Genomic DNA, 16,331 nt, shown 5'->3' on the forward strand with positions numbered 1-16,331 from the left:
TTTTTGCCATTTCTGTTGTCCTCAAATTTCTGATTTTATATACTTGGCCATTATTTATACTACTACAAATTTAGGCGACTTGTTAACAACACTCTTCTCAGTTGTACATCAAATTTACAAGGCATTTTGATTTACACTCTAAAGCAGGGGTCTCAAACTCGCGGATGATAGTTTGCGGCCCCCGCCTTATTATGAAAGTTTAATGTTCGTGCGGCCCGCGAATTTGATATGACTGGCACTTTACAGTGTAAAGTTATAAAGTTATAAAGCTTTAATTACAGTGTAATTAAAGCTTTATAACTACAGAAGTAGGCCTACTCATCCCAGAACTATGGTTTATGCTTAGGATCTCTGCTATTTGACAAGATTTTGATTTGATTGACAGGAGACCCATGCGCGAACAGGATGTGCAGTCTGACGGAGCTTTGCATCAGCACTAGCACAGACGGGACTAATTATAAAATGTAGGATTACCTGGTCACGGTGGATAAAATTGAACCGCGGATTATTGTTGGGCACATCTTCAGCTTTAAAACGAGGGTAGGATTGTAATTTTTTTTTCGATGTTTTAGTAGGGGTTTGATTGATGACTGTTCCACTCATGTTCAGGACAATTCATGTTCAGAAGAAGATTAAAGAACTGTTAATACAGACATTTGACTCATTATTATTATTATTATTTATTACTGATTAATTTTCTTATTAATTCCTTATTTATTTTCTTATTAATTCCTTATTTATTTTTAAATCTTATTTTGTGTTAAAAAATAAAAATAAAGACATTTGAGAAGATTAGATTTTTTTGATTTTTTTCTTGCGGAAAACCTGATGCGGCCCAGCCTCACCCAGAGTCTGCCTCTAGTGGCCCCCAGGTAAATTTAGTTTGAGACCCCTGCTCTAAAGGGACTTTAAATGACATACATGGACTTCAAAGTACCTTGTGCATGGGTGCTGGCGGCGGTGACTCGACATTGCCTTCCAGGTCGTGCAAGCGCCGCTGTTGTTTGATCTGGTTCAAGGAGGGAGGGGGCTGATGGGCCGCCGCGGCCTCCTTCGCCCAGTCATCCACCAACTTGTGCAGGTCCTCGGTAAACAATCTTTTCTTATTGTTGCTATTGTTGGTCTGGAGCCGAGCGAGCTGATCGATGGGCTGAGGGGACGGCGTCGGGGGAGCGGCCGAGCCAAGGGATGGCGGCGTCTGAGCTGCTGCGGCGCGGAATGAAGACCCTGAGAAAGAGACAAAGGTGTCACGCAAATGCCCGCAAAAAAGATGAAACTCAATCATCTGGCTGATGTATGGCACACTACATCTTCCAGAACAAGATATTGTCACCTATTTCCAGTGATGCCTTTACCAACACAGCAGCCAAACAATTAGAATAGAACAGTTACAAATGAGTACACATGTCTAAAATGTCTGCTACAATATGCAAGCAATGACAAAAACTATTTGGAAGACTGTCATGCAAAATAAAAAAGTCTCAGGAGCACCAACTACAGTCACATTTTCAAGTGCTGGAAAATAATAACAACAATAAAAAGACGTGCACACACACCACGAGAAAAAAGGATGAAAAGATTTGGGGGAAGACTGTAAGCAAGTAAATGAGATAGTTACTACTACTACTGCGCTCTTTGCCTAGACATAGTCGTTTCAGTGTGGACCCTGTAAGGAGGTAAAACAGCATAAGACAAAACATTAGGGCCATGACATCAGCAATGAGCACATTCAGTTCGCAAATGGAGAGGGGACAGAAAGAAAAGAGGCGCTTCAAATCAAACAGGAAGTTCTTTTTTTTTGTCTTTTTGTGTGGATTTGCTGTAAATTCACTGACTGGCATCTAGATTCAAGACAGTTGTCAACTGATGAGCTAAGAGGGAAGTATTGGACAATTTGTGCGAGCTGTATTCTCTCAGAATGGAAGACTGGATGGGGCCTAGGTGTAGCTGGATCGCAAACAACCTTTTGCCAGGATGAGGACGCGACGCCTGCTCAACCGGCCCAAATACAAAACAAATACAACTTGGAACTCAAGGTCAAAAACATGCACTTCATTCAAGTGGCAAGAAAAAAAAAAAAAAAAAACAGTTGAGCAACAATGATGATACAGCCCTTGTTTTGGCGCAGCAGAGTCCCGCCGTGCTCATCTGGCGGCATCGCCTGGCGCCGCCGAAACCGCCTGCATCATGCACGTCTCCTTCGTCCAAACATGAGAGGGCACTCTCTCTTCTCGCACAACAAAGGGGAGGAGGGCTGAGCTTTGCGTTAGTGTTGAAATAACGACTGGCTACTGCTTTCAAGTGGCAAATTTTACACACTACACGCAAACATTTTGACTTTTGGTTGAAATTTCAGAATGGACTTAAAATGCAAAACAGCCTTGACAGGTTGACTTCATTTGACATTTTGAATGCACATGTCCAATTGTTTGATGTTTCAGTACTTTTTGAGAAATCTCCTGTTATCTTACTGAATGTGCTGAAAATCTCAATTTATATTAATGGATCAAGAAAATTCTTTGTGGAAATTGTGATGAGGTCTTAATCATGTCGTTGGTATTTTCACATCAACAATTGATCAACAGTACTTTTCTGTCCAAGAGGAATTGGTCATTGGGCTGAGAGTGTCATCAACAGGTTGCAACAGAAAGACTGGGAGAGTCACAGAAAGGCATATGAGTGTAAGTAAAAATTAAACATTGAACAGTTGGATGTGTACATTCAGAAAGTTTAGACAAGGTCAAAGTTCACCTGTAAAGGTCATAGTGCATTTAAGAGTGATCCTGAAATGTCCCTAACTTTTGTGAGTCATGTATTATTTAAAGAAAGAGTCCATGACAAATCAAGTGGCGATCACGGTTTTCACATTACACTCAAATTTGTAATAAGACTGAATCAGAGACTTCTGGCCTCAACGCTATTTTTTTTCCCCAAAAGCAGAGCACTTCATTGTGTGTGTGGGCTTGATGTTCTACTTGTGGAAGTTTATAAAAATGAGTGTGGTTGTGTAACAAGTGAATGATTGGAAAAGGGATTCGGCAAAAACGTATCAACACTAGTGGCAACCTGTGCTATTGTGGCCATGTGCAATTCTTTAAAATGTTTTCTTTTCATTCTCTCTACACTATTCACCATCACTAGTTCCGAATTACCACAGCAAAAAAAAATCAAATTCAATATTTGAGGTAACAACCTTTCTGGATTCAAAAACATTACATTACTAAAGAAGCTCAATGGTGACAAGATAGACGGAAAAGAAGAATCGCTGGACAATCACAGTGATTGCAACGCGCTGTAGCCTTCACAGCATGAGTAAAACTCGCTATTACTAAATTTCTTTGGACTTGTGGCTCATCAACATTGATTGTCTGCATTTGTATGTCATTTAAGAGGGCGCTGTGACTTGTTGTTTAATTTACACACCAATCTCTAATTGGTTATATTAAAAAGCAAAATTGAGATTTTCAAACAGGTGTGCTTTTTGTCCTTGTAGACTACTGCGTTGACATCTTAAGAGCAAGACAGGCCGAATAATATCATCAGCTCCCTTTAAGAGTCGCATGTCACGCGTTTTAATTCATTTGATTCCCAAGATGGTTGAAGACTTTTGTCAATTAATACGCCAAACGTACAAAGTGGGGACCACGGGAAAATGAAAGCAAAACATTTTTCAGCAGCACAGGCTTCACATTGTGGGAGCATTTGTTTGTGTAATCTCTTTGCAATCATTTGAAAGCTGTTTCAAAAAAACATTTTCTTCCATTACTCGTGAGATGGAAAGGCTGACATAAATTGGCTGTGCACAGTGTGCAGACTTTGGGGATGGCTGATAAATGGCAGATGATTGAAATGAAGGTAGCACCCCAAAGTCATGATTGTGTTAAACGAGCGTTGGCCGGCAGTGTGGCAGCGTAAAATCAAGATTGTGGGGATGAAAGAGCGAGAAAATAGGAAGGAACAAATACAAACAGATGGACAGAGACACGGGTCCACTGAGGAATCTAGTGCGTGGTTTGCTACTAGATTTAAAGGTGACTCTCTCTGACGTTTGGTGGTAAACCGTCCAGCCTGGAAAAATGAATATAAGAGGAAAGAAGAGAAGAAACAAGAGAGACACTTTGAAAAAGGGAACAGAGATAGAGATGAGAAACCCCCACAATCACAAAAGCACTTGCGGCAAATGATGTTAACAAAAGTGACAAATGGGAACACCGACCACAACAAGTCAAAAGGATGTCAGCACTTGTGACTGTCTACAAGTTACACCGGGACATTTGCTTTGCTCATTATTTTTATATAGTAAATATGATTTGTCTGATCGCATAATTTGCCAGCGTCAGTAGGGCTGAGTGATAATTCAGTCCAAGTTTTCTCTTTCTTTTAAAAAAAAACTAATTAAAAATAACAAAAAAAAATAGATATAAAAATTATATATATATATATATATATAAAAATTATATATATATATATATATATATATATATATATATATATATATATATATATATATATATATATATATATATATATATATATATATATATATATATATATATAAGGGCTATCAGTTAACTCAAGATTATTTTTTTTTAAATTCACGCGATTAAATATTTTATCTCAGTTGTATTTACTTCAAAAATTAATTTGCATTGCATGCAAAGCTAAATTCAAACAAAGGGATGTAAACAGCATTGCACATTACGCTATATTACAGTGCACACAAACTCAGTGTACATTTCTTGAAAACTCGTTATTTGTGCTTTATTTAATTTAATCAATTGAATTGCTGTTTATTTTATCTTTAATCAGTTTCATTGTTTTTCTCATTTTAAATATAGTAGGTAAAAATGAATTAATTATCAATATTGACTGATATGAAATACTGATATTGTATCACTTTTCATATTGCCCTACTGAGCACATTATGCTTAAAAAGGCATTATTTAATCTTTACATTGACCAGTTTATGTGACATTTTCATAGTTATTAATTAAAGGTTAAATATTATATGTTAAAATAAAAATACATAAATCCATAGTTTTTTCTGCGGGTCCTTATTTTCAATAGTAAAAATATATCGATATTGACCAATACGAAATACTAATATTGTGATCTACTTTTCAATCATATGGCGCAGCCCTAGCCTGCAGTCAGAATACCAATAAAAAAGAGCAATGTGTTTGCTCAGATTTTGTGTTTTTTACTTGATGTCAGTGTAACTTGTAAGTGAGTCATCCAGGTCACGGAATACAAATTTGTTTTGTTTGTTCTTCTTCTCCCAGAATGTTAAAAAATGACTTGAGTAATTGTTCTAGATGTATTTTATAGTATTGAAAAATTGGACTCATGTGTAATGTTGTACCATTTAGGACACTCTACCATCGAGGATTTGTGTGACACATTACCTGCCTTTATCAATGGCATCAGTGTGTGTATCTTACTTTCTAAGATGCACTACCTAGATGGGGTTTAATCCACTAGTTAAGGGATCAACTTTAGTGCTGCCCAATGCCCGTTACCATGATAAAGCGTGTTTTGGTATTAACAACACGGAGGCCTCACTGAAATCAACGGGTGGTCAGTTGGCACAACAAACTAGCAGCGGTGCCTCAAGTATGTTGCAATATTTGAGTCAATCTGTCACCAGTACTTGTCCTCATATATAATAAATGCATGCCCAGCTGAAAAGGCTCATTCACTCCATCCTTCCTCCCAAAAGCACTGCAAAGGGAATTTTAGAGGAAATTTGGGAAACTATCTAGTTTTGCAAGTTGAAATGGCCAACCGATCTTAGCATTTTGGCAGACAAATTTTTGCCAAATGTTGTCATGTTGCTAAGATGAAAGGTTTGTATTTGACTGTCTTTCTGTATGAGATAGCAAACATATCTGAACTTGTACAAGTCAAGTTGCTTTAAGTGTGGCCCTGGTAAAGACAACACTACAGCTCTTAAACAAGTGCTCAGTAGCGTATGGACTGATCTGTTTGTACGTATGTATGGCAGCATATTTTCCTCCACAAAGTGTGTGTTGTCCTACGTGTATCTTGGCACGTCAAGTTTGTCGTCCCGTCGGCGTGTTGGCCAGCATAGATGTTGTCTGAGGAGAAAGAGCTTTTCAAGGAACACGGTTGTTGGGTGAGGACTTGCTCTGGGGTTGCACTACGCTGATTGCTGGAGCCGGAGCTGCCACTAAAGCGAGCGGAGCAGTCTGACAGTGCCGAACTTTTAGCGGGGGATCCAGATGAACTGCCAGAACTTTCACCTTGGTGGGATGAGAAGACAAAAGAAAACATTCCAATGTTGAATCATCACATGGACCTGCTGACCGCCAGCGAAATCCACACACCTTTCCTCTCTGCTGCAGTGGTGCCGAGATTGCTTTTGAGCTGCTGCACCATCGGATTGAGCAATTTTCCAGCCTTGACTTTGTGTTTACTGGCCCTCCGACGACGGCCACAGGGAGGTGCCGCATGGAGCAGGCCCACATTTGGGGGCAAGGATTTTCCCACCTCTTGGTACAGACGCTCAATTTCACTTCTCTGGAATGCTTGCAGTTCCGATATCTCCTTCATGTGCCTAGCCAAAATTGTAAAAAAAAAAAAAAGATATTAATTGATATTAATGGACCACATTTCCTTAAGAGTAAATATTGTTTCTCAAAATGTCCAACAGTTTCATTTCACATACAATTCTTGTCGTTATATTAGACATTGGCTTGCATCAGTAAGACTCATATTGAACTAATCATTTGAGCAAGAGTTGATTTGCATTATAATTTCGCAGACCAAAGCCTTCATTCACTCTTTCATTCAATTTTGATGCAGTTTTCTTCTACCCAATGTTTATTTGTAGGGTTAATACAAGATATTTTTAATAAGGAAAATCAACGAGAGAGAAAAATTGCACTTTGGCCCTCACTTGAACGCTGTGGCCTCATAGAAGTGGAACATGAAGCTGACTTAGGTGGTACTGAAGATTTAAGCTGAAGTTCAGTCCCAGCCTTCGATAAATTTGCTGGTTTTAGTATTTTTCCAGCAATATTTTGATGTTAGTTTTCTTTGCTAGTAAAGAGATTTTCTCATATTGAAAGTCCATCTTTTGATCCTTTTATCGGTTATGCAAGATAACGTTTGTGATGGAAATGACCATGATGCAATTTTTCAAGCTATTTCACTTCTTCTTAAATGCCTGACATTTGATTGGTTGGTTTAGCCATTTATAATCAAACATATTCAATATGTAAATATGCTTTGCTCCAACTGAGTCGCTGTTCTCTTTAATTGAATATGAAAAGCTATCCTCTGATTGGTAGTTCCTGACATGTGGGCCGCCACGTTTTTTCATCGTATTGGCTACTTTGAAATTTGAATTGGAGTTGTGGCCGGTGCACTCTGAGGTAACCAAGGCAGCACAACGCCTGGTAGGAATATTTTTCCTCCTTTTTTGTCTAAGTCCATCTCCAGAGGTCACCCTGAGACAGGCCGACCAATGTGTGCAGTGGAATGTGTGTGTGGCAATGTATTTTTAGCATGTGAAAGCTTCCGATGACGAAGCCATCCTCAGCTAAATGTGACGGAACATAGCACAAAAGTGCTTTCGAGTTTTTTCCCAAAATAAATTGAAGCGGTTTATTGCTCAACTCCTCTGAGGTTGGCAGCATTTGCAAGTTTTAGCTTTGCACAAGATGCAGGCGCATTTTCAACGTCAGACATTTTCCCAAGTTTGTGTGGGTGTGTAGCAACCACAGAGTGGACAAGTACTTGAATAATGAGTGAAGAATAAATGTCACGATGACGCCAAATTCTAGTCTGCAGTTTTGCAGGCACTTTCCTTGAAAAGCCTATTGAATCCAATCGACAAAGCAAACTTGAACCAGTTACTGACTAATTTTGACCTGTTATGCGTAAAACAATGGAAGAAATAGAATTTTGATGACATGCAACCTTCAAAAAAAATTATGTAGCAGCATAATTACGGAGACCAGGAGGAGCTGTTGCGTTACTTAGCAAACAGACACTTGTGTTGTGTGCGTGTACGGATTAATTTACTTTTCTCTCAGTTTCTGAAGTTCTTTCCTCATGTCTGCATCCTCAAATTCGGAGTCATTGTCACTACTGATGTAGGAAGATGGTGTGTGTCCTGTAGAAGGCGAGGGAGCGTGCCCGTTCATTTCCAATGGCCGTCGGCTCAACGAATCAGAGCTCTGCTCACTTTTACTCCTGCCGGATCGCTTTAGAAAGGCCACCGCTCTCTTGACGAGTTCGTTCCTGCCGTGCTCGGTCGAGGCGTGAAGCCGCCCTGCTGGAAGAGCTTTGCCACTGCCGCTGTCCTCGTCCGCAGAGTCCGAATGTCGGTAGAGGTGATGGCTTGGAGCGCTGATGGTTACAGCTCGGGGCAAATGGTGTGGAGTCACATCCGAGCTGGACATGGATGTCGCCTGGTAGAAGTTGGGAGGGGCGGAGAAACGGTTAGTACAACGGGGTGTGGATGTGCCTGGACTTTCAGGATTGGCCAAGGATCTGCCAGCAGTCACGCAGCCATTCTTAATTATATTCAGTCCGTGATCCCCTTGTGACCCTCGAGAACAATCAGAGGGTTTGCTTGTTTCCACATTTGGTGCCATTATCTGAAAGAAAGACATTTCCAAACTTTCAATTAATTTTTTCCATGGGCATCTTGAGCTAATTTAAGGGTTAATTAAATTAGCAATGTGACTAGTAACTTAGCAGGATTTTCTTAAAAAAAAAAATTGGGATGAGAACTTCAAATTCCTCTAAACTTGTCCACACAATTAATTCAGTAAAAAAACAATTGATGATTGATGTGCGAAAGCTACTCTGTTTTTTCTCACCAATAATGTTCAATTTGCATGATTTAAAATTGAGTTCTGAGGGCAAATGAATCCATTTGAAGCAGTTATTTTGACTCTTCGAACTGGAAAACTATGAATCGGAATTTCGAACTTAGTGGTAGATATTTTGAACTGAAACCTGTCGAAAATAGCAACTATGCAATGACTATATAGCATTTGACTGACGTGACCGAAAAAAAGATGGATACACTCTTACTTGAATATTGCTTTTTGAGTTGCATGAAGCAGCACTGATGGTCACAGCTCCTTTGTTCAAATTCCAACCCGCAACTACAAGAGCAGAAGAAACTTGTAATAAAAGTGAGTCAAAGATGGTAAATGCATTAAACAGGGAAAAATTGCCTACCTGCCAAAACATCCGCACAATCTGCGCTTTCGGGAATCTGAGGCTAAGAGCAAAAGAGAAGCGCAGCACACATGCACAAAATTAAGTCACCAGCAGACGATCGTAGGAATAACATAACACAGTATATACTCTGATCATAAGGTCACAATAATCATTAGCGCCCATCCAAAATGGGATTTATGGGGTTGATAATGATATTGAGGACTATAAAAGGCCGATATTCGATAAACCGTGCAAGTATCGTTACATGAAATACGAACATTGAAAAACATAGGCTATTCAGTGCATGAACATAAATCATTATAATATCCAAAATATTATTCAAATTAAAGAAACACAGCGGCAGAATCCATGCATAGTTAAAAAAAAAGTTGTTATATCAGTTACATAGAGACTGATGTCAATAAATCAGTGTAATGCTATAATTAGCCAGTTACATCGGCAAGTAGACGAATCTGTTATATGTTCATTCAGTGAAGCCGCTTCACTAACACACACGAACAGACAAAGTTTGTGTTTACCAAAGGCTCCTCCTGTTTCTTGGGCAGCGGCACCTCGCCGCTCCGACCATCCAACATGGATGTCGACCCGAGTTGTTCCATGGCGGCGGCTTGCGGGTCAGCGGCAGTTTGCGGGTCAGTGGCAGCACCAGAAGGCTGCGAAGGAGCGTGCTCCTGGTAAAGCAGATTCCTCAGCTTCTCATCCAAAGTCTTAATGGTGCGATCTGCAAACTCCAGTCGGCGCGGGCCCTCGCCATCCGATTCCCCGGGAACTAACGGAACTGAAGTCTGATGTGCCGGACTCTGAGGTTGGGAGGCAACTGACGCTGCTGGCGGCGCAGGTGCAGGGTAGGGTTGCTGGAGGACCACCGACGGGTGAGCGGTACACTGTAGGGGGAGCTCTGTGGTAGGACTTGCCTTTTGATTGATTGGATGACTGGTTTGTGCAGCCGAAGGTATGACCTCCACCTCATCAACAGTCTTCACATCCAATGAGGCGGGCGGCACGAAAGCACAGCACGGGATGTCGCTTACTATCGACACGGCCGACACGCAAGCATCTTCAACGGGAAGGCCCGCACCCTTTGCGTTGTTTTTTTCTTGACTGACAGCGGAATGCGGCTGCCGGACTCGGCAAACGGCAGCGTTTTGGTCTTGATGCTGCACCGAGGAGCCTCGTGAGGACAAAGACGGAAGAACGGTCGACACAGCGGGTGCATTGGCCACGGCTTCGAGTGAGGCAGACTTTTCACTTTCTGAAAAATGGCAAAGCCAAAGGTTAATCGAGCAGAGCTCAGGCCACAAAAAAGGGTCAGAGTCCTTTGTTTTAGTCACTATTACATCATTTCTTCACATCAAGCTCTGTGAGCTACAGTCAAAATCATGAAATCATCCTTCACTGCTGCTTTTGTTTGCTGCCTTCATTGCTCTCTTATGTAAGTGCCCCCACCCCAGAAGAATTGTACTAAAGTGCTGCATGTAAGGTCTTAGAACAACAATACAGCACACATGAGTCCCTTTTTTTAAACAGATGATAAAAAGGCAAAGCGCAGATAAAGGGAAATGTATGTTTGAATGGGCGAATGTGAAGACTGAGGACTCCTAAACATTAGGCCGTATGCGTGTATGCCATACGTACCCCGGTCAGTTGAGCTGTGACACAGAGTCTTATCGTGGTCTTGAACCGGCACCTCGGCCACTGGGCAGATTATAAACCAGCGCTTGCCGGTGTGAAGGACTGCCAAGGACACAATGGAACACATTATGGTATAAAGTGCATAGAAATGTCTAAACACCTATTCTGAAATGCTAGGCTTCTATGATCTAAAAAATGAGAACAATTCTAAACCTTTTCCATCATTAATGTTGATTTATGGCATGCAGAAGTCAAAATGTGTAAATAAAATAAAAATAGCGTCCATATCTCACAGGACTCAGCGTAGTTCTGGTTTCCTTTGAGTGATGAGCACTGCTGTTTGCGCCAAACATACTTCACTTTTTGGAATTAAGTTCAACCTTGGTTTCATTGCACCATAAAAAAAATCCCAAACATGTGGGAAAATGCGTTATGGATTATTATTTTTCTAACTTTCAAAATGACTTTTGTTGGTTTCAGTTATATAAACCAGGGTGTAAAGATTAACCACTCTCTATCCATGGTGATTGAAATTTAGGCCAAACAAAGTGGACTCACGCTCACTGTTTCTTAATAAAATTGAATTAAAAAAAAAAAAAAAAAACTTAGTTCCAACTACATGTGTAGTAGGATGTTGTATGTAAATATTGAAGCCTTAAAGGCATGTGAGAGTGCAGATACGTGAGGTGAGTGTGCTGTTAAGTGAGTTTATGTAAAACTGAAACCCGACTGTAAATTCTTGCGCCATACATGCTGGCAAATGTCTCACCATTTTGTTGGTAGACGAGTTGTGGCGTGCTGGGGGCACAAGACTTCATTCCCTGAAAAGAAGAAATTAATGCAAATCACATTTAACGCTGATACACAAAGATAAACGGGCTGATTGTGAGTCCCATCTGACCAGATTTCACCAGAAAGGCGTTTTGCTAAAGACTAGCTCTCCCTATTCCTTCCAACTTCTTTGCTACTACCACATGTACTGTACCGCAACTTGGATGCCCTTTGGCACATTGCTGCCTTGCACAGGTCAGTCTGTGCAGTGGCACAAGATTGTCAGCGGTGGAGAGATGGTTATGCCTGCAATTATAATAGGCATCAATTACAGATGGATTTTCACTCTTCGCGTGAAGGCCCAATCCTCATCCCCTTACAAAGATCTGCAAGTACTAAGTGTTTCAGTGTCAGGAAGACAAAATGCTGGTCGTGATTTTCCAAAATAGAGGATAGCTGGCCCATGATGACAGAGTGGACTACAATTTCAGTGACGTGCATAATTATGAAAATACATGACAGTGTTTTTAATGCAAACACCAAAGGCATGTTTTTGTGATATTGATCCATATGAAAACAAGTGCCAATTTTTTTTTTTATTGCTGCATGTCATGTTAAAAAATATTTGCGAGCATATCAGGCATAAACAAAAAAGAAGCATCCGTCTTTTATGGGGCCTATCACACTGGTGTTGACAGGCGACTTAGGAGACCAAAATATTGCTTGCACTCTCACCAGGGCGACGTCTGGAAGAGACCAATTTGACCGTGAATCACTGTGACGTCTCTGTGACCTCTCCCAGTCAATAGTACAACTAAAAAAATCGTTCGCTTTTCATATATCAAGATCTGAGTGAAGGTGTCTTGAACTTAGTGACGGTGTCTCACTTTATTATAGAAGACCAGTGTGGGCTCAGCTAATGTCTCAAGCATCGTCACACAGACAGTGCCACAAAATAGCGGAGACATCTTCTTAGTCTCTGAGACCTTGCAAAGATGTCTCCCCAGTCAGTCCCCAGTTTTGCCGACATCTCCCAAAAATCTTTTACTAAAGGTCTCCAGAAAAAAAAACATGGTTAAAGTTCCCCACGACTCTCTGGCGACGTGTCAAGTCTCCAGGAGAAGTCTCTGAGACTCCATCAGGGGGCCAACTAGTCTTCTGCATGCCAATCGAATAAAACCTTATGGCGTTAGTGCTCGTCTCACCTCCACTAGCATCGTGCCAGCTCCTTCATTCGTGGGACTGCTCGTCTGGTCGGAACTTCTCTCTGCCTCAGTGTCTTCACTCAACAACTCCTCAGCCTTGTCAACGATGTCCTTGAGCTGCTCAATGAATATTTCTTTCTCTAAGTGTAGGATGAAATCATTCTCCACCTGAGAGGATGGTTGGTTAAAAAAAACATGAATGGAAATATTTCGCCATGTGTATTTTTAAATACAACAATTAGGCCAATTCGTTCAGAGATTACATTGGTTCTATAAAATAGTTTGTATTAATAACAAAATAATAAATGAGGCATCTTCCTATTGATAATGAATTAAATTTAAATTACTCAAAGGATCAATTAATGTACTGTATAGTTTAATTAGATCAACTGATAAGTAGAATCCATACATTTTTATTCCCCAATTTTAGAGAAGAAAACAAATACATGATTGCAATATTAAAGCGGATCCAGTTGATGCAGGGAAGTATGACGGCCGTCCCTGATATACCGTACATGCGTAGCAATGTGCTCGGAACATACCATGTAAGTTGCGATCTCTTCAGGAGCGTCTCCATCCAGGTCAAATTTAAATGTGACCATTTTGTGATTGTGCGTTTCCAGTTGGCACTCCACCATCTTATCCCCCGTGTTGCATACCTGCAATCCGAGGAAAACGTCTTTACGGTTACTGCGAACAAGACGTGGCTACTGGAAGATGATTTTGCGCAACGCACGTTTAGCATGCTGAGCTTTGGCCTGCTAATCTTCTCTTGGCGCGAGCGAGTGCGTGTTGACCTGCGATGGTGTTTGCGGATTCTACCCTGGCCTTTACCTCCATGTGTCCCCTCATAGCCATCACTCATCTCCTTCCCTGACGTGGCATCAGAGTTGACACTGGTTTGAAGAAAAAAGAAAGGCAAGAGATTGGTTGGTTGATTGATTGGTTCTGGCAAAGATCTCTTTAATTTATTGTCTTTTATTGAAGAAAATTGTAAGATATCTGCAATTAAGGAATTCTGACGAAAACAAAATCGCTAATTAGTGGCTTCTGTTGAGCAAATGTGTCAGATGGAGAAAAATATTTATTGGTACCTCTCATAGCTTTGTCCACCAGTGTGTTTTTCGACAGCCTGATCCTACAGACAGGAGAAAATCCAGAAATAAACTCCCACAAAATAGAATCAAGACTGTGTGTTGCAGTGCAGTGTAATCAACTTCAATTCAATAGTCTTGGGAGAAACTACATGAGCTCCCATTTGCTGGCTATATTTTTTATTACCGACCCTCATATACTAGAATATGGCTAAAAAAATTGTTTGCGTAGTCGCCTTAATGTCCACATCCCAAAACTCAGTGCCTGTCTAAATGTACAATGCTGACCAACTGGCTAAAATGCTCATTAAAATTTGGACACATGCGAGGTGGCAGCACGCTTCTGGCTCTGTCCTGCCTCAAAAGCATTACTAACCTACTAGTGGACCCTTTACAGATCACTCACAAGTGTAAACTCTATAAAACTAGCATTCCATTGAATACTGCAATGGAACATATACTCGTATCCCGCTTGTGGATTTCAACTCCGCCTTCACCACAATCATCTAGGCTCAGCTCCACAACAGCCTTGTGACACCAGCGATGTGACATTTTCCCAAAATGACTGAGTCTGTCAAAATGCTGTGTCTGGTTAGACTTCTGGAACTAGATAGTTCCTGAAAATGTTGACAAAAAATTCCTTTGTAGGGATTAGGGAATAGGGAATAAGTACAGGAGTTCCAGCATCCGCAATCATCGGTCCAGACTCCTGAATAACCAGAATTAGCAATGTAACAAAGATTTAGTCTGTCAAAATGCGGCATCTGTGTTGGAAAGGCCACTTCAACCCAAGTAAAAACAAGAATTTTGTAAACTAGATGATGGGCTCCGGAGAAATAGTTTTTTTTTTTGTGTGGGGGATAAAAATGGCCTATAAAAAGTGTGGTCCAAAAACGCCTTCGAATTAGAATTAGTCTGATAGCTTTACAACATATCTCAGCAATTGTACATTTTCCCTCAATTCATATGTTGTGGAGGATTTAAACTCGCATTTGAAGTGCCAATTCCATGTTTTTCTGAAAATTCCACAAAGATGGCGGCCACTCGTCACATTGCTGTTCACAGATGAATGTGGCCGATTCCATTTGAGGGTGTATTCCAAAATCGTTGCCCTTACGGTGCACCCATATGAAGAACATTAACCATACCATATAAAACATACTATTAGCTAAACTTTAACGTGCAGGAATGAGAAAAATCTAGAACTTTACGTCAGTGTTGGCCTCAGCTGGACCTGCTTCTTCCGTGACAACATTGAACTGCTGCTGTGTCAGACTGGAACTTGCAAAGCCACAAGAAGCCCTCTGAGACTCGGGGGGATGAAGAGGTGGAACGTGGCTCAGAATTTCCTTCTTCTCCGATTGGCCAGCGGCGACAACCGTGCTCTGGTCTGAGTTACTCTGTGCAGGCTGCGTGAGAAGGTTCATGTGGACAAGGTCGGAGTTGCCTGCAATCAACTTCTGAGGGAAAGAAGAAAAAAAACATTTAGGACCATGTACAACAAACTGAAGCTCACACACATACACACCCACAGTACCACTTTTTGGTAAATTCAGCACTTCGCTGTTATCATTTACCTGCGTGAGAGCGCTGCCATTCGTGGGCGGGAGTGTGTTGGGGGAGAGGGCAGCATGTGTGTATATGGGATGTGCAAATGAGGGTTCTGAGTAAAAGGCGTCATCACGGACAACCTGCTGCCGAGCAACAGCAATTTGAGCATTTGGAGATACATGTAGCGGCATTTGAGCCAGCACAGGTGAAGGGGGAGCTGTGAGCACCACTGGGACGGATGTAACTAACACATTTTCAATGATAATTGGGGAGAGTGGAGAGACAGCAGGGATTACGGGGTGAGTATGTCCGGGAGAAAGGAAGACATGGTTGAGAAAAGAAGATGCTGAAGAGTGAGGGGCAGTGTGTGAGTGAGGGTAGGAGGATTCACAGTCAGTAACAGCTGCCATCACCTGGACAGACGGGTACTGTGAACGAAAGTCAAGAAGAAAACAAAAAGAGAATGGAACGAAGCAAATCATATTTTCTACAGAAGAAATGACATTTTTAGTTGTACACGTTTGAAAGCCGGGAATTCACTAAAGAAGCAACACAAACAGGCGAGGAACCACATGAAAGCGGTGGAGTTGCCTACCTGCGATGAGAGAGCTACTGGTGGTAGCGAGGTCGAAATCTGCAGCGGCTGTGGCCGCTGATGGACATCTTGTTCACCGAGTGGCTGCTGAATGCAAATGGTCTGAGCTGGGAAACTGCACGCTGAGTATGGGGGGGTCGCTCCCTGGTTCGAGCAATCCTGTCCAACCAAGCCAATTACACTCTGCAGAACATGAAGAAAAACAAAAAGACTGTGAAAGGACACCTGCTGATGTACAGTACTGTGCGCCACTAACATTTG

The 16,331-nt window shown here is 41.3% G+C and overlaps 1 protein-coding gene across 9 annotated transcripts in view; it reads right to left on the reverse strand.

Annotated features, from left to right (window-relative positions):
* LOC148340511 (serine/threonine-protein kinase WNK2) overlaps positions 1–16,331 on the reverse strand; it is a 34,351-nt gene that overhangs the window by 2,048 nt on the left and 15,972 nt on the right. For 4 of the 9 annotated variants that reach the window (XM_088289613.1, XM_088289619.1, XM_088289620.1 and 1 more), the window contains 18 exons: positions 16,071–16,253; positions 15,502–15,903; positions 15,136–15,384; positions 13,925–13,968; positions 13,567–13,726; positions 13,373–13,489; positions 12,831–12,998; positions 11,624–11,675; positions 10,858–10,956; positions 9,741–10,474; positions 9,220–9,262; positions 9,070–9,143; positions 8,050–8,627; positions 6,348–6,577; positions 6,039–6,263; positions 3,970–4,068; positions 1,622–1,666; positions 938–1,227 (listed from right to left, as the gene is read on the reverse strand). In XM_088289613.1, the coding sequence (XP_088145739.1) occupies positions 938–1,227; positions 1,622–1,666; positions 3,970–4,068; positions 6,039–6,263; positions 6,348–6,577; positions 8,050–8,627; positions 9,070–9,143; positions 9,220–9,262; positions 9,741–10,474; positions 10,858–10,956; positions 11,624–11,675; positions 12,831–12,998; positions 13,373–13,489; positions 13,567–13,726; positions 13,925–13,968; positions 15,136–15,384; positions 15,502–15,903; positions 16,071–16,253 (3,792 nt within the window). Of the gene's footprint in view, positions 1–937; positions 1,228–1,621; positions 2,228–3,969; positions 4,069–6,038; positions 6,264–6,347; positions 6,578–8,049; positions 8,628–9,069; positions 9,144–9,219; positions 9,263–9,740; positions 10,475–10,857; positions 10,957–11,623; positions 11,676–12,830; positions 12,999–13,372; positions 13,490–13,566; positions 13,727–13,924; positions 13,969–15,135; positions 15,385–15,501; positions 15,904–16,070; positions 16,254–16,331 lie in introns of those variants that run through there. The other 5 variants (XM_088289617.1, XR_015842459.1, XM_088289614.1 and 2 more) reach the window with 5 other exon arrangements.

Source organism: Idiotropiscis lumnitzeri, chromosome 3, assembly GCF_059441095.1.
Source record: "Idiotropiscis lumnitzeri isolate Australia: NSW breed Sydney's pygmy pipehorse chromosome 3, RoL_Ilum_1.0, whole genome shotgun sequence".
Taxonomy (NCBI): domain Eukaryota; kingdom Metazoa; phylum Chordata; class Actinopteri; order Syngnathiformes; family Syngnathidae; genus Idiotropiscis; species Idiotropiscis lumnitzeri.